At 48.4% G+C, this 17,767-nt stretch overlaps 2 protein-coding genes and 1 non-coding gene across 11 annotated transcripts in view; 2 read left to right on the plus strand and 1 right to left on the minus strand.

The window, feature by feature from the left end:
- The window catches only part of AVIL (advillin), a 22,577-nt gene continuing 4,810 nt past the window's right edge, over positions 1-17,767 (plus strand). For 2 of the 8 annotated variants that reach the window (XM_033221466.1, XM_033221468.1), the window contains exons 1-15: positions 1,266-3,423; positions 5,172-5,327; positions 5,974-6,170; positions 8,256-8,364; positions 8,457-8,567; positions 8,832-9,034; positions 9,499-9,577; positions 9,694-9,792; positions 10,847-11,000; positions 11,101-11,201; positions 11,667-11,804; positions 11,905-12,063; positions 12,851-13,030; positions 15,820-16,242; positions 17,118-17,306. In XM_033221466.1, coding sequence (XP_033077357.1) covers positions 3,358-3,423; positions 5,172-5,327; positions 5,974-6,170; positions 8,256-8,364; positions 8,457-8,567; positions 8,832-9,034; positions 9,499-9,577; positions 9,694-9,792; positions 10,847-11,000; positions 11,101-11,201; positions 11,667-11,804; positions 11,905-12,063; positions 12,851-13,030; positions 15,820-16,242; positions 17,118-17,306 — 2,364 coding nt within the window. In that variant the 5' untranslated portion in view covers positions 1,266-3,357. Of the gene's footprint in view, positions 801-1,265; positions 3,424-5,171; positions 5,328-5,973; positions 6,171-8,255; positions 8,365-8,456; positions 8,568-8,831; positions 9,035-9,498; positions 9,578-9,693; positions 9,793-10,846; positions 11,001-11,100; positions 11,202-11,666; positions 11,805-11,904; positions 12,064-12,850; positions 13,031-15,819; positions 16,243-17,117; positions 17,307-17,767 lie in introns of those variants that run through there. The other 6 variants (XM_033221467.1, XM_033221470.1, XM_033221471.1 and 3 more) reach the window with 6 other exon arrangements.
- The window catches only part of TSFM (Ts translation elongation factor, mitochondrial), a 21,388-nt gene continuing 14,457 nt past the window's right edge, over positions 10,837-17,767 (minus strand). Inside the window, exon 6 of one of the 2 annotated variants that reach the window (XM_033221476.1) lies at positions 10,837-10,969. In XM_033221476.1, coding sequence (XP_033077367.1) covers positions 10,950-10,969 — 20 coding nt within the window. In that variant the 3' untranslated portion in view covers positions 10,837-10,949. Of the gene's footprint in view, positions 10,970-16,841; positions 16,919-17,767 lie in introns of those variants that run through there. The other variant, XM_033221477.1, reaches the window with a different exon arrangement.
- On the plus strand, positions 13,132-13,236 carry LOC117091136. Its single transcript, XR_004440258.1, has one exon. It is a non-coding gene; the product is annotated as a U6 spliceosomal RNA (small nuclear RNA).

A 17,767-nucleotide genomic window follows, 5' to 3' on the forward strand; every position in this document is an offset into this window, starting at 1 on the left:
ACCATGTGAGTCAGGATGGTCTCGATCTCCTGACCTCGTGATCCGCCTACCTCGGCCCCGGAAAGTACTGGGATTACAGGCGTGAGCCACCGCACCCAGCCTGGGAATGGAGTCTTGATTCTTCTCTGCCCCTGATTCTTCTAAACTGGGAACTCTGAAGCTGAGAGCGCAGCATGGTTCCTGGCAAACAGTAAGCACTCAAATATTGATTGGTTTACTGTATGACTAATAGAGACCCCAACAAGCAAAACTAATAAAATTCTCCTGGCTCCTCTCCCAGACTTCCCCTCCCTTTGAGAAATGCCAGAAGCTTCTTCAGAAGGCTCTTGCCAGCCTAGACATCACAGGCACACATGGGGCAGCTCCAGCCTCTGCCTCCTGTCATCACCATAATGCATCCATATCTACAATATGGCAAATTTCATATCCTTCCAACCTCTTTCCTGCATTATTGATGGGCTGTGTGCACTTTTTAAAAAATCAATTAGATCAGGGCGTGGAGCTGGAGTTAAAAGAAGCCTTTAAAAGTCTGCTCTTCTTGTTTTGCTGTTTTGAATAGGCACAGATAAAGCTTTCCCTCTGGTTTGAATAAGTCAAGCTCAGTGCTAGGTTGGCTCTGATTGGCCAGGACTAGGAAAACGCAGTTAAGATGCAAACACAAGCAAATATAACCCAGTGTCTCTGCGGCCATTACTAAGCTAAGGCAGCAGACCCAGAGCCTCCTGCTTTGGAGTCGTTCTTCAATACTGCTGCTGCTTACTCGCCGGGAAACTGGGAAAGCTGGTGAGCGAGAAGGCAAGGTAAGGTCTCTGATTTACGGGGGCATGCCAGTTAATCCTCCTGAATGAGGAATAAATGAAAGGAACAGGAGCTTGAGATTCTCTTGGCTTTGTCCTCTGAGATGAGACTTTAAAAATGAACCAAGAGTCTGGCCAGTTTTGCAAACTTCTTGTTGAGAAGTAGAAGGCCTTAGAGGCAGCTGAACATATAGGGCACATTTTCAAAAGCTGGGAAAGGCAGACCCCTTTCACCTATCTTGAGAGAAAAATGGTATGGAGCAAGGCAGGAGAAGTTAAAACCAGCTTCCTGGCCCAGAGAAGTGGCTCACACCTGTAATCCCAACACTCTGGGAAGCCAGGGCATGAGGATGGTTTGAGCCCAGGAATTTGTAACTTGTGACCATCCTAGGCAACATAGTGAGACCCCGTCTCTACAAAAAATAATAAAATAGCCAGGCATGGTGGTGCACACCTTGTGGTCTCAGCTTCTCAGGAGGCTGAGGCAGAAGGATCACTTAAGCCCAGGAGGTGGAGGTTGCAGTGAGCTGCGATCGTACCACTGCACTCCAGCCTGGGTGACAGAGCAAGACCCTGTCTCAAAAACAACAACAACAAAAAACAGCTTCCTCTGCTCAGGGTCCATCCATAAGGGCATCTCTGAGAATTAAAGGCTTTTAACCTCAAAACTGTGCCCCCCACCCAAGGGGTTTCTGTAGCCCCCTCGAAGAACACTGAATTAGGATTTAGGGAGGAGAGAAGGGGAGACCCAGCTTTGGGAGACTTTGATGTTAGAACTGTGTTTTCTGTGTGTTCCAGTGTGGCAGGAAGTCCCTTCCTGGAGTTTATCCTCTTGCATTCCGGGTGCCTGGCCCAGTGAGCTTCTTGAATCCTAAATTCCTGCTGGGAAATGGGACAGGTTTCAGCCTCTGAGGCTCACAGTCCTAACTGCTGCTGGCTGGTTTGGCTTTTACCAGGGTGACAGTTCTGTCTCCAAGGAATAAATTCACTGGCCTTTGTCCCCTTCCCCCAATTGGCTCGTGGCTTTTGTCTTTAATGACTGCTACGTAGGGTCTGAAGAAAACCCAAACACCATATTTCCTGGCAATTCTGAGCAGCACAGGGTGGGGCAGCACAAGTTATCAAATTAAATTCTCAAACACTGGCTGCTCCGCACCATTGCCTTGCTTTAGTCCTGTTATAGCAGTAGACAAAGGGAGTTTGCTTTGTGCTTTATGGTTTTTTGCCAAAGTCCATACTAGATGGCGCATGTTCTCCAACTTGGCTTTGTCCATCAAGGTTCAAGAAAACAATGGTCAGACATGCTCCTCTTAACAAGCACAGTATGTCCCCAAATAGCAAAAATCCATACAGTCCTTTCTGGGTGAATTTTTAAATCTTATGTAAATCCATCAACCCCATCCTTTTTCCTTTGCCTGTCAGGAGAAATTAATCTAGCTTTACATTAATTATGCATGTTATCAGATTTCAAGCTCCTTGAGAGCAGGTATTTTAATTCTATAAAGCCTCTACGTGACCTTGGACATGAGTAGGTGCTTAATTACTCAAGATGCTCCTTGAATACAGACGGTACACGACCCACACAGACTTAGATCTTGACCACTTCCTCCCTCTCCCCACCCTGACTTGCCCAATCCTGAAGGAACTGGAGACGTCTAAGTGTCTGAGGTTCACACTTCCACAGAGAAGCTTGGGTCTGTGTGGGAGGGAGAAAGGAAGCCATCTGTCCACAGGCCAGACCAGGCCACACCCTGCTGGCTCCCAGAACCCTTTGTCCCAGGCCCAGCCCTGCCATTTTACTTTCCTTTGTATCTGAAAAGCACAGGAAATATAGTAGTCATATGACAAAAGAAGGAAGGGTTGTTTGAGTTTTAGAATAGTTTACTCAAAAAAAAAGATAAAAGCCAAAGAGAAGGTCAAAGTTGACTGTGGAGAAGGCCTTGCAAGCAGGGAACTTGGGAAGAATTAGAGGGAATGAGTGAGAGAAGGCAACTGAGTTTGGAAATATTTTTTCTGACTAGCTTTTCTTTCCAAATGCCATTGAACTTAGATTGGTTTAGAAAGGGTTGTAGTACATCAAAGTGGCTAGAAGCATAGGTTTGGGGATCAGATAAGGATTTCATTCTAGAGTGTGATCTTGTACAAGTTATTCAGCCTTTCTAAACCTCAAATTCACACAACGTAAGATGAAGAAAATCACCTTCTGAAAATTAGAGATAACATACGCAAAGTGAATCAATACAGGGCTTAACATATTTATCACCCCTTTGGTAAATAACCATGACGATTACCAGAGCTGTTAAGGGCAGTGGCAGGTGAGAAGCAGAACTCATAGGTGGTAATCCCTGGGCCAGCCAGGCTCACCATGTGCACTTGGACGGACAAGTCCTTGACCCCATCATTGTGAAATGGTGCAGGGATGCAGCACGAGGGTGTGGCAAGATGGCTGACAACAGACTGGGAAGCCTCTCGGCAGAAAAACTGGATTGATGCCCATTATGGCGAGAGGCATCATCTCCCCTGTGTTCTGTGATGTTTCAGTCTTGGAAAGACAAGCACCATGTCTCTGACCAGTGCCTTCAGGGCTGTGGACAATGACCCTGGGATCATCGTCTGGAGAATAGAGGTGAGCTGGGCTGGAGGCACCTTACTTGTGACTACTGGAGTCTGGAAGCAGAGTCTGGCTGCCTGGGGCTGCTAGGCAACAGTCCGCCAGCACCCCTTAGCCTATGGTTTGAGGAGAATGAGAGGCAGCATCAAAGTACCTATTTCCCATCCTTTACCTCTCCTGGGTGCTCAACGCAGGTGGCTGGCAGGTGGAGGAAATGTTCAGACCCGAAGAGCAGGGCTTCAGGCAAAAACAAGCTTGTCCTTTAGCCAGCCACCTGCTCAGTGAGTCTGCACTTGCAGGAAACACCCTGGAAAGACAGGTGGGACCTACTCAGCAGATTCCTGGCAGCTTCCATCAGAAAAATGGAACATGTCTTCCAGAGGGCACCCTGGCTCCTACAAAATATGGGGAGAGGTGAGGGGTCACTGCAGAGATGAGGCGCTGTTCAGCCCATCTCCTCTTGGGCTTGGGCCACTCTGTGTGGCTGTGAGCTCCAGCAATCCATAGCTAGGAACCACCCTGGTCTGGGCAGCTCCACCTGCCAGATACGAAGATTCCCCCTAACCCCCGCCCCGAGCCCAGTCAGTTGCTGCTGCATAAAACCCAGAGGTAATGCCTCACTTCACTATTCTCAACCAGGAGGGGGAGTCAGCTCTCCAGCAAGCCTCGCAGAGATTGTGAGGCCCAGGTCACTTCCATTGTTTTAAGGCTTCCAGTTTCCTTAAAAACTAACAGGTACTGGCCGGGTGCAGTGGTTTACGCCTGTAATCCCAGCACTTTGGGAGGCCGAGGCGGGCAGACCACGAGGTCAGGAGATGGAAACCATTCTGGCTAACATGGTGAAACCCCGCCTCTATTACAAATACAAAAACTTAGCTGGGCGAGGTGGCGGGCACCTGTAGTCCCAGCTACTTGGGAGGCTGAGGCAGGAGAATGGCATGAACCCGGGAGGCGGAGCTTGCAGTGAGCCGAGATAGTGCCACTGCACTCCAACCTGTGCGACAGAGAGAGACTCCGTCTCAAAACAAACAAACAAGCAAACAAAAATAACTAACAGGTACTAAAACACGGTTACCAGAATTGCAGTATATTTAACATTTAACACATTTTACATAGAACACACACAAGTATGGCTGCAAGTTTCCCTCACTTGGAGAGTGTGATGAAAAATCTACATGAAGGCTGTATGAACAGTCCTCCAGGGCCAAGCCATACATGCAGTGACAAATCAGGGCCCTGACCCAGACTCCAAATATAAGACACTTGGCACAGAGCCCTGCTGACCACTGGCACTCTCCAAATGTTATCCTCCACCTCCCAAGGCCCCGCAGAATCCAAGTGTTCTTTCCTACATGGGCCTGGTCCAGCACCCTGTGGTCAGCATTGGGAAGAGCGTTGGAGGTTCTGGCACAACAGCTCAGAGAAGGGTTTGTACTTGGTTGTTTATATCCAGCAAAGGGCTGAAGGTGGCTCACAGGCTTCCCACAACAGTGCGAGATGAGACAGGGTGGGAAGTGGAGAGAATAGGGCAAGGGAAAGCAGGATAGGGACCAGATTCAGATCCGGGGTGATGCAAGCAGAGCTCACAGAAGCCAGGGGAGTGGCTACATTAACCCTGTGGCTGGCTGCCTCACGTCCTATAAGGTCACTGGGAACATCTCCCTTCCTTCTCCCCACCACCTGCGCCAAATGACAGAGAGGAGGGGGAGGCTCGTGGGGAAGGGAGGTGGGAGGGGATGTAGCCTATACCCTTGTCCTTCCAGAAAATGGAGCTGGCGCTGGTGCCTGTGAGCACCCATGGCAACTTCTATGAGGGGGACTGCTACGTCATCCTCTCGGTGAGCACCCTCCTCCTCCTCCCCACTCCTGTGAGCTTCTCCCCTGGGGCCAGTTCTTGGACTCTACTGGGAGATGTGCTGGTGAGTGAAGATAGTCCCTGGTATCAGTCTCAATGGTTCCTCAGTGCTATGCAGCAGACCTCCAGTCTATCAAAGGCCATCATTAGGCCTGGGTTTTTAATGCTGCATCAGAGGATGGGGGTATGACCCTCAGTCTGAACCTCAGTGAGCCACCCATAAGCAGCACTTCTCCCAGGCCTAGGTCCCACATTAAAGTGGTGTGAAAGAAGGCCAGATAAATGCAAGGCCTGTCTCTAGCCACAAAGTGCTTATTCTCATGGAGGAGACTCACATGAACGGTGCTGACAGGGCTGTGTAGGTGCACAGATCAGCTCTGTGCCAGCTGTGTGAGTGTAAGGGACCAAGGGGACCTGTGAGGTAAGCCTGCAACCTGGCTGGGAAAAGATCCCCGTTGGTCTCTATTTATTTGGGGAACAACAAGCTGTCAACTTTACCCAGATGTGGGGAGGAATTTGGGCTGCCAAAGCTTATGCCATGATCGCAGGTCTGCTCGGGGGCCAGGGCAGCTCCTGCATCCACCGCAGGAGAGAGGGCCCTCAGTCTGCCAAGGGCAGGCATATGTGCTGCATTCTCCCCATGACAGAGGGCCCACCAGCAAAGGGGGAGTGAGCTGGCCCCTGACCAGATCTCTCTGACTACATCCCAGACCCGGAGAGTGGCCAGTCTCCTATCCCAGGACATCCACTTCTGGATCGGGAAGGACTCCTCCCAGGATGAGCAGAGCTGTGCAGCCATCTACACCACACAGCTGGACGACTACCTGGGAGGCAGCCCTGTGCAGCACCGAGAGGTCCAGTACCATGAGTCAGACACCTTCCGTGGCTACTTCAAGCAGGGCATCATGTGAGTAGGGGTGCACAGAGTAAGGACAGAAACAGCAGTTTACAGAGGAGGAAACCCAAAAAGCCAACATGCATATCAAGAAAGTAATCAGAGAAATGCAAATCAAAACAAAGCTGTCACTTCCACCCACTAGAGTAGCAAATTAAACAGCTGGGAGGTGACAAGTGTTGGCAAGGCTATGGGGAAATAGGAGCCCTTGTGCCCTACTGATGGAAGTATGGACTAGTGCAGCATCCTGGAGAGTAGTCAGTGCCACTTGCAAATCGCACTTCTGCGTGTGTAACTCCCAGAAATCCTCATGTATCCATGTCCATAAGGGCATATGGACCACACTGTTCATAGCAGCCTCATTAATGATGTTAGGAAGCTGCAGGCAACATAGGTGTCCATAACTGGGAGACAGGACATGCACACCATGGAGTATTATGCAGTAACCAGAAGCAACAGATTAGATACATGCCTAACACAAGGACAAAGCTCACAAACATGGTGCTTAGCACACAAAGTAAGAAACAGACTAAGACATATAACAGAATGCCAATTTCTGTTTTAAAAAGCACATGCATGGACGGGCGTGGTGGTTCATGCCTGTAATCCCAGCACTTTGGGAGGCCAAGGCAGGCAGATCACAAGGTCGGGAATTCAAGACCAGCCTGGTCAACATGGTGAAACTCCGTCTCTACTAAAAATACAAAAATTAGCTGGGTGTGGTGGCGCATACCTGTAATGCCAGATACTCGAGAGGCTGAGGCAGGAGAATCACTTGAACCCAGGAGGCGGAGGTTGCAATGAGCTGAGATCGCGCCACTGCCCTCCAGTTCCATGACAGAGCAAGACATCATCTCAAACAAAACAAAACCATGCACACAAAACAATATGATAGGTTGGGCATGGTGGCTCACGCCTGTAATCCCAGCACTTTGGGAGGCTGAGGCAGGAGGATCGCTTAAGCCCAAGAGTTCAAGACCAGCCTAGGCAACATAGTGAGATCCCCATCTCTACAAAAAAATACTTTGTAAAAAAGCTAGCCAGGCATGGTGGTGCACTCCTATAGTCCTAGCTACTCCATGGGCTGAGGGTATCAAGCCCTCAGTTATAAAGCCTGCAGTCCCTGATGAGGATCACTTAAGCCCAGGAGGTCAAGGCTGCAATGAGCCATGATTGCACTACTGAACTCTAGCCTGGGTGACAGAGTGAGACCCTGTCTTTAAAAAAAAAAAAAAGGAGGGGCGGGGCACAGTTTACTAGAATGAAAATGAAAAGGTCAACAGTTAGAATGGAAGCGTATGGGGAAAGGAATGGGAGTAGGGCAAGCAGGTAAAGGGAATGCACAGACACCTAACACAAGAGAGGGAGTGAAGGCCGATGATAATGTTCCATCAACTGAGAAGTTTAACTCAAAACTTTGCCCCTGATATTAAAACAAAAAGAGGAATTCCAATGAGCCTGAGAATTGTGAGGCCGAGCCAAGATCAGCTTCTTGCAGGTCAGCAGTCTGCACTGACTGAGGCCCTTCGGGGCACAGAGGACCACACTGAGCCAGTGGGGAACCCAAGGACAAAGCCCCTCTGCTCCAGGGCTACCTTCTGCATTCCTTTAAAGTGCAGGATGCCTGGCTTGGAGGTTGGGCTGGACTGAGTGCCAGGGCGGGCGAGCTGATTCCTAGGGTAGGTGGTCTTAAGGCTGTGGAGTCATTAATGCTTCTGCTGCGGCCCAACTTGTACCCCTCTGCTAGTGACACACTGGCATTCAGATAGTTCCTGGAACAAAACATGCCCTCTGTGCAGGGGGTCTTCGTCACTGATGTCTCCTCTGCCTGGAGCACTATTCCTCTGGGTATTGGTTCATTTTCCTTGTAGTATCTCAGCTCAAATGTCACTTCTTCAGAGAAGACTGCCCCGACTCGCTACCAGAAAGTCACTCACCCAGTCTATTTGTGGGGCAGCAGCTGCCACCGTCTGTATTTACCTTGCTGATGTACTGTCATCATCACACGAGTGAGGCTGCATCTGTGTAATTTACCACTGTCTCCCCAGAACCTAGCACATAGCAGGCACTCAAATAACTGAATGGATGTTCCCTTAGCTACAAGAAGGGGGGTGTCGCCTCTGGGATGAAGCATGTGGAGACCAACACCTACAATGTGAAGCGGCTGCTACATGTGAAGGGGAAAAGAAACATCAGGGCCACTGAGGTTAGTCCTGCACACTGTCTGCCCCGGGCCCAGGATTTCTCTACCTGACACCTAAGAATTCCTCCTGAACAATGTTTACCTCTCATCGACAGGTGGAAATGAGCTGGGACAGTTTCAACCGAGGTGATGTCTTCTTGCTGGACCTTGGGAAAGTCATCATCCAATGGAATGGCCCAGAGAGCAACAGTGGGGAGCGCATGAAGGTATGGCTTCCTAGCCTTAGCACTCTCTCAAGTTCCTCTTTCTTCTTCCCTCCATGCTGGCTCTTCCCCAAGAATCAAGGTGGAGCCCTGCCTTTGAGTAGAATCTGTCTTGGAGACAGGCCAAGTGTGTGAGTTTGTGACTCACCCTGGACTCCTCAGCATCCGAGTAACTCCTGTGTCTGGGATCTAGGCTGTTCTCCCCAAAGACATCAGGCAGAAAGGGGTCCCAGAGGAGCTGAGGACTCCCTTGGGCTTCTCTGACAGGCTATGCTTCTGGCAAAGGATATTCGAGACAGGGAGAGAGGAGGCCGTGCTGAAATAGGAGTGATCGAGGGAGACAAGGAGGCAGCCAGCCCAGAGCTGATGAAGGTCCTTCAGGACACCCTTGGCCGACGCTCCATTATCAAGCCTGCAGTCCCTGATGAGATCATAGATCAGCAGCAGAAATCAAATATCACGTTGTATCAGTGAGTAACTAAACCTGGCTTTAGCTGGAAGCTGGGGTCGGGGGGAAGGTGTCCCCTAGAATATCAGCCACCTCTGCTTGGCTCCTTGTTTTGGGTGTAGTCATCTGGTTTTCTTCTTAGTCCTTTTCAAATGCAGCTCCTAGAAAGCCTGGAGATCCCCTGCTCAAGGAGGCAGTTGTTCTTGTTAGCAACTCTCCTGATCTCTTGAGGAGACCTTTCCTTTACTCTGGCCTACACACGCCCAGGGATGTGGAAGGGATAATGTTTGGGACAGAGATGAACAAAAGTCTCCACCAAAGAAAAGAGTCTGCACATTCCTGTCCTCACTCAAGTCATGGCTATCTTATTAGGAAGTCACACTCTACCCAGAAACTCCAAACTAAAACCAAACCAGAACAATATCTAGTTGACTACAAGATGCTTTACAGAGGAAAAGGCACAGGCTAATCTCTCCCCTTCTCCAGTGTCTCAGATTCACCTGGGCAGCTGGCAGTCACAGAGGTAGCAACGAGGCCTCTGGTCCAGGACTTACTGAACCATGATGTAAGTAGAGTTTGGGGAGCCTTAGCTTGGGGTAGCCAGACCTGCTTCAGAAGCAGACCCTGAGCAAAATCTTCCTTCTGGTCTTGAGCAACCATACCTATCTCTGGCTGCTTTAGGACTGCTACATCCTGGACCAAAGTGGAACCAAAATCTACGTGTGGAAAGGAAAAGGAGCCACAAAGGCTGAAAAACAGGCAGCCATGTCTAAAGCGCTGGTAGGAGCTACAGATGTGCAATACTGTTCAAATAATTCTGCTAAGAGCACTTCAGGTGTGTCACTTCACAGAGTCATGCTAGGTATGTGAGCATATAACACTGTGCTTACATACATGGACTGCAAAGTCAGGCAGACAAACTGGGATTCAAATCCAGGTTTTGCCTTTTCCAGCTGAGTGCTCTGGGGAAGACTACTTAACACCTCCGGGCCTCAGTTTCCCCATATCTAACATGGGATCATACCATCTCCTAGGGTTATTGTGAGGATTAAATATCATTTGTAAAGCACTCAGGGCTGGGCACGATGGCTCACGCCTGTAATCCCAGCACTTTGGGAGGCCGAGGCAGGCGGATCCCCTGAGGTAAGGAGTTCAAGACCAGCCTGGCCAACATGGTGAAACCCTGTCTCTACTAAAGGTACAAAACAAAATTATCCAGGCATGGTGGCACATGCCAGTAGTCAGGGCTACCTGGCGGGGCTGAGACAGGAGAATCACTTGAACCCGGGAGGCAGAGGTTGCAGTGAGCCAAGATCATGCCACTGCATTCCAGCCTAGGTGAAAGTGAGACTCTGTCTCAAAAAAAAAAAAAAGCACTCAGAACAGTTCTTGGCACACAGCACCTGCTGAATAAAAGGTGGCTGTTATTATTGAAGGAGACATCACATATCAAGGTTAATGGCCCTGTCCTCAAGGAGCTTATATTTGTGCAGATCCATGCAGATGAACCAAGCAAGATGCACTTACAAAGCAATAAATGAGCAAACGGATGTGATGCAAAGTCAGTAAGTACAAAAGTACTGAAAGAACACAGCATAATCTTCCAAAAAATTAACAATCATAATCACCACAAGTCAATAAAGAGATCCAAAAATGTTCCACTCATTTTTTTTAGGAAGGTACCTTGGTCCTTAGATAGAAGTGAGTTAGAATTTGACTGACTCCCAGAGGGGAGACTCTTATCATGTGGCTTCAAAGAGGTGAATTACCAGACAAGCAAAGAACTCAGTGTAATCCACAACTGACCTGCCTTTGGGAATGGGTGGCTCTGCAGGGCTTCATCAAGATGAAGGGCTACCCCAGCAGCACCAATGTGGAGACTGTCAACGATGGTGCTGAGTCGGCCATGTTCAAGCAGCTGTTCCAGAAGTGGTCAGTCAAGGACCAGACCATGGGCCTGGGGAAAACGTTCAGCATTGGTAAAATTGGTGAGATTGCCCCTAGATCATCCTCTCACTGCTGGGACCCTAGAAAGGCAGGCACAGATGCTTCTTACTCACTCGGCTTTTCCCAACCCTTTCTCCACAGCTAAAGTTTTTCAGGATAAATTTGACGTGACTCTGCTACACACCAAGCCAGAGGTAGCTGCCCAGGAAAGAATGGTTGATGATGGCAGCGGAAAAGTTGAGGTAAGCCCAATGATTCAAATATCAGGGCAGGCAGCACTGGCCTTCCTGGCTGTTCTGCTGGGGGCAGGGGTGCAGGTGATTCAGAGTCTGCTTTGTTTTCCCTTTCCCCTCTGGCACCTCAGGAGTCTTCTCTAAGAGTCTTGCGGGTCTGTAGAGTTTTCAGGGGAAAGAGACACACATCCTCAAATGTGCTATCAATATCTCACTAGGAAGATCTATTCAAATCATCGCTCAGCCTTACAAAGACTGAGCCATGATGGGATGCTCCTGACTAGGATGGCCCAGTTCATCTCAGGATTCAAATCATGCAAATGTGATGAGTCCTCAGCACTGGGACAGAACCAGAGGGAGAAAGAGAACATGGAGTAAATGTCAGCACCTTCCCCACTTGGATTCTCCCTTTAGCGTAGCCTAGCCCTTCCCAGCCCCCTATCTCTGGAAAACGGTGTCTCCCTCCATGCCCAGGTCTGGAGAATTGAGAACCTGGAGCTGGTCCCTGTGGAATATCAATGGTATGGCTTCTTTTATGGGGGAGACTGTTATCTGGTCCTCTACACATACGAGGTGAACGGGAAGCCACATCACATCTTATACATCTGGCAGGTAGGCCTGGCACAGCCTTCAGCTTTGGATCCTGATGCGTCCTCTGGCCACTGGGCTGGGGCGGGGAGCATGGGTCCTTCATGGCCTCTCACCACTGCAGGGCCGCCACGCCTCACAGGACGAGCTGGCAGCCTCAGCATACCAGGCAGTGGAGGTGGATCGGCAGTTTGACGGGGCCGCTGTGCAGGTTCGAGTCAGGATGGGGACAGAGCCACGCCACTTCATGGCCATCTTCAAAGGGAAGCTAGTTATCTTTGAGGTGAGGATGCTCTGATAAAATTACACCATGAGCTGCAACGTTCCAAATTAACAAACCAGCATGGGACTATTGGCGAGCAGAGGAGGGGTCGGGTAGGGAGTCAGGCTTGGATTAGACAGAGGAAGAAGGGGGTTAATCCCTCTAAGACAGTCAAGTGAATCCCAACTGCCTAGGGCTTTAAGTCTGAACCACTATCTAAATTATGTTCAAGGTATTTCATAACCTAACCCCTATTACCTATGCAGGTGCACCACCCTCAGCTCCCTAACCTGCACCCTCCACTCCAGTCAGGTGGGTCTCCTCATTAGACCTCACGTGTGCCACACCATACCCCTCCTGCTGCAGATGTGCCCTTTCAAATTCAAGTCCCACTTCTTCCATGAAGCCCTGGCTGAAGCACCACCAAGCAATGCATAATGTCACATGCTTGATATCACACAAGTTTGGGGTCAAGTCTTAACCTTGTATTTACTAGTCAGGTTTCCAAGTCTCAGTTTCCTCATCTATACTGTGGAATAATAACATCTACTTCATTGAGTTATGAGGATCAATGAAATGATGTAGGTAAGGCACCAGTCACAGAGCCTGGCATATGATAAAGTTCTCAGAATGAAAACTGTTGTTATTGGTACCATAACTCCAGCTCACCCTGACGCTTTCCAGTGAGCCTAGAAGCTCCTCAAGGGCAAACATAGTATTACAACATTCACGTTTCCCACAACAGCTCCTCTAGTGCTCTGCTCACATGCTGCTCCTTAGATCTGGACTCTGCTTTTCTTCTCTCTAGGGTGGGACTTCCAGGAAGGGAAATGCTGAGCCTGATCCTCCGGTAAGACTCTTCCAAATTCATGGAAATGACAAATCTAACACCAAAGCAGTGGAGGTTCCAGCCTTTGCTTCCTCCCTAAACTCCAATGATGTCTTTCTGCTGCGAACTCAGGCAGAGCACTACCTGTGGTATGGCAAGGTAGGATGGCTGGGCCCAGGGGTCAGACCAGCCCCTGGGAGCCCAGACCTGCAGTCCCCTCCTTCTGTCAGCAAGGTCAAAGGACCTAGAGTAGGTTAGAGTGCTAGCTTCGGCAGCACATAACTGAAATTGGAACGATACAGAGAAGATTAGCATGGTCCCTGTGCAAGGATGGCATGCAAATTCGTGAAGCGTTCCATATTAAAAAAAAAAAAAAAAAAAAAAAGCCGGGTGCAGTGGCTCATTCCTGTAATCCTAGCACTTTGGGAGGCTGAGGCAGACGGACCATGAGGTCAGGAGTTCGAGACCAGCCTGGCCAACATGGTGAAACTCCATCTCTACTAAAAATACAAAAATTAGCCGGGTGCGGTGGCACGCACCTATAGTCCCAGCTGCCCGGGAGGCTGAGGCAGAAGAATATTGAACCGGTGGGGGGCGGAGGTTGCAGTGAGCCGAGATTGTACCACTATACTCCAGCCTGGGCGACAGAATGAGACTCCACCTCAAAAAAAAAAAAAAAAGAGTAGGCTGGAGCAGTCCTCAAAAAGAGAAGCCTTTTTCCTAAGTAATCTTCAAAGGGAACACCAACATTCTCCACAATCAGACTCCAATTAGAAACTCACTGAAGGCTGGGCACGGTGGCTCATGCCTATAAACCCAGCACTTTGGCAGGCTGAGGTGGGCTGATCACCTCAGGTCGGGAGTTCAAGACTAGCCTGACCAACATGGAAAAACCCGTCTCTACTAAAAATACAAAATTAGCTGGGGTGGTGGCACATGCCTGTAATCCCAGCTACTCGGGAGGCTGAGGCAGGAGAATCACTTGAACCCAGGCTGCGGTGAGCCGACATTGAGCCACTGCACCCCAGTCTGGGCAACAAGAGTGAAACTCCATTTCAAAAAAAAATGAAAAAGAAAAAAAAAAGAAACTCACTGAAAACCCTGCTTACACCTAGCAGAAATCTCATAAATTTCTATGCAGATGGAGGCTAGATAAGTCAATCTTCCCATATGAGTTTGGTGGACTCTAACAGACAGGCACTAATACAGAACAAAAACACAAAATATTATGTCAATTCATATTGCAACAGTGGATTAAAATGCACTAAGGCCGGGCACGGTGGCTCACGCCTGTAATCCCAGCACTTTGGGAGGCTGAGGCAGGCAGATCACCTGAGGTCAGGAGTTTGAGACCAGCCTGGCCTGCATGGTGAAACCCCGCCTTTATTAAAAATACAAAACATTAGCTGGGCGTGGTGGTATGTACCTGTAGTCCCAGCTACTCCGGAGGCTGAGGCAGGAGAATTGCTCGAACCCAGCAGGTGGAGGTTGCAGTGAGCCAAGATCGCACCACTGTACTCCAGCCTGGCCAACAGAGCAAGAATCCCTCTCAAAATAAAATAAAATGCACTAAAATTATTTTACAAAAAAGAATTGAATAGGAAAGATGCTTAACATCATTAGTCGCTAGGGAGATGCAAATCAAAATCACAATGAGATAACCACTACACATCTATTAGAATGGCTAAAAAAAACTGACAACATAAAATGTGAGCAAGGATGCAGAGCAACAGGAATTTTCATGCATCACTGGCAGGACTGCAAAATGGTACAGCTTTTGGAAAACATGTCGATAGTTTCAATTTTTTTTTTTTTTAAGAGTCTCGTTCTGTCAGCCAGGCTGGAGTGCAGTGATGCAATCTCAGCTCACTGCAACCTCTGCCTCTTGGGTTCAAGTGATTCTCCTACCTCAGCCTCCCAAGTAACTGGAATTACAGGCATGTGCCACCACACTCAGCTAATTGTTGTATTTTCAGTAGAGACAAGGTTTCGCCATGTTGCCCAGGCTGGTCTCGAACTCCTGACCTCAGGTGATCCACCTGCCTCAGCCTCCCAAAGTGCTGGGATTACAGTGGGGAGTCACCACGCCCAGCTGACAGTTTCTTACAAAGTTAAACATACACTTACCATATGATCCAGCAATCCTATTCCTGGGTATTTACTCAAGTAAAATAAAAAACCATCTTCACACAAAAACCTATGCACAAATGTTTATAGCACCTTTATTCATTATCAGAAAAAACCCAACTGGAAAATGGATAAACAAACAGTAGTACATCCACATGATGGAATACTACTCAGCAATAAAAAGGGATGAGCCGCTGGTAAACACAACAGAGATCTCAAATGCATTCTGCTAAGAGATAGAAGCCAGACTCAAAGGCTAAATATTGTATGACTCCACATATAGCATTCTGGAAAAGGCAAAACTATAGTGATGGAGAATAGATTCGTGGTTACCAGAGGTTAAGGATTCACAGAGGCTTTGACTCCAAAGGGGTCACGGCCCCAGATAATTTTGGGAGAGACTGAGGAAGAAACTGTTCTGTGCTTTTATTGTGGTGACAGTAACATGATTCTGTTTGTCAAAATTCTTAGAATTGTATGTCAAAAGAGTATATTTTACTGTATGTACTTTTAAAAATAAATTTTTTCTCTAAAACAAAAAAAATCAAAAGTAGGTGCTTAACTTCCAACTGAAGCTGAAACGAAGGTAGCTTTTGCCAACACCCACTGTGGGTTTCAAAGCCTAGTCCTGCTTTTTGCCCCACACTGTTTTCCTCCCCACTCCCCAGCACTAGAACAAACTTGTCTGTCTTCCCAGGCTGAGGGACTGTGGCTTGGTAGCTGATCCTGGCACACTGAGTTATTAGTCTCAGATGCTTTTCTTTCCATGTCAAAGTGTCCCTGTGCAACTAACACTTGTGCTCTCCTCGCCCCACTCTCAGGGGTCTAGTGGGGATGAGCGGGCAATGGCTAAGGAGCTGGCCAGCCTTCTCTGTGATGGCAGCGAGAACACTGTGGCCGAGGGCCAGGAGTCCGCCGAGTTCTGGGACCTACTGGGAGGGAAAACTCCCTATGCCAGTGATAAAAGGTATGGGAACACAGCCTCCTCCTCTTCTGGGCTCCCCCTGTCTGCCAGGCTTATGAATTGCACAAAGGCTAAAACCTCAGTTTTAAAAACATTTCTAAGCAGCTTGGTGCCCTTAAATGGACTGTATTGCAGACTTCAGCAGGAAATTCTAGATGTCCAATCCCGTCTCTTTGAATGTTCCAATAAGACTGGCCAATTCATTGTCACTGAGATCACAGACTTTACCCAGGATGACCTGAACCCCGGTGACGTGATGCTCCTAGATACCTGGGACCAGGTAAGACATAGCTGCAGAACTCAGAACATGACAAAGCCTCCCATAGTAAGGGTTGTTTTTGTGTAGTACCCCCACCCAGGGTAGCCCTGGACCATCCCCAGCTCAATCAAACCTCTGTCAGCAGTGACCAAAAGAAAGCCTCCGTTTTTTTGCAAGGGGTGATGTTTGAGAATGATGTTTGAAACTCACCATCCTGGGCATTTTCCCACCTTGCTTTGGAAAAATCAAGTCATCCTATCATCATGCACTTTTTAATCTTAGGATCAATAGCAACGGACTCCACATGCAGAGGATATATGGGCCTTTGAGGGAACAACAGCAGTCAGTAGCCTATTGTCATAGTCAAGTAAGAGCTACTGTGGGTCCACATAAGGGCAGTGGAGTAGGGATGGAGGGATGGTGACAGATTTGACAGATGCTTAGGAGGTAAAGTTGGTCAGCCTGGTGACTCATTGGATATGGGGGGTTTCTAGGAAACTCCCAGGTTTCTGCCTTAGGTGACTAGATGGATACCACCTATCAGAAGTGGAGACTCAGATACAAGTTTAGTAAAGAAGAGCTACATCTTGAGGGTGTTATTTTTAAGGTGCTTAGAGCAGTCAAGAGGAGGTGTTCTGCAAGAAGTTGGATTCAGGAAGCTGAAGTTCAGAGACAGCTCCGATTTGGAAAGGCAGATCTGGGAGATACACATAGCAATTAAAATGATAAATATCAAGCTGATTCTGGGAAATCCTTTCTCTGCTGAACAAATTAGGCTGAAAAAGTTTTCTGAGGCTGTGAATTGCTCACGAAACAAAGGGGGAAGATAGGGTAGTGTGTATGATCTAGTACTTAGTATGAACACAGTAACATATATTACATCTCCACCGTAACAGGTGTTCTTGTGGATTGGGGCTGAGGCCAATGCAACGGAGAAGAAGAGTGCCCTTGCCACAGCGCAGCAGTACCTGCACACTCACCCCAGTGGCCGAGATCCCGACACACCAATCCTGATCATTAAGCAGGGGTTTGAGCCTCCCATCTTCACAGGCTGGTTCCTAGCCTGGGACCCTAACATTTGGAGTGTAAGAAAAGAGAGTGGGGAAGCTCTTACTTCCTGCCAGGAATAGCTCACTGAGCTCAGAACAGCTCAGTGGGCAGGAAGGCGGGGTACTGATTCATGGCTCAGTGAAACCAGGACTTCATTTCCCTACTCCTGTCCTGCTCCCTGCCTTTTTCTTTTCTCCTCTTTTTCACCTGCCACAGCAGGAAGTCCAGGTAGACAATTCACAGCAGGTCTCAGCAATAAGCAGTGTGAAGTATAAACAGTTTATAAAGAGTATCCGTACATATCATCTTTTTGATCTGTACAATGATCCTGATAGCCAGTAGAAGTACTGTTCCCTATTTTATTGATAAGGAAGCTAAGAGAATGAGCTATTTGTCCAAAGTCACAGTTAATCAACAGAAAGCCAGGTTTCCTGACTCCTAATCAACACTTTTATTTTTTCCCCAAGACAGAATTTTGCTCTTGTCGCCCAGGCTG

This window comes from Trachypithecus francoisi, unplaced genomic scaffold (assembly GCF_009764315.1).
Source record: "Trachypithecus francoisi isolate TF-2019V2 unplaced genomic scaffold, Tfra_2.0 Lachesis_group11, whole genome shotgun sequence".
Lineage (NCBI taxonomy): Eukaryota > Metazoa > Chordata > Mammalia > Primates > Cercopithecidae > Trachypithecus > Trachypithecus francoisi.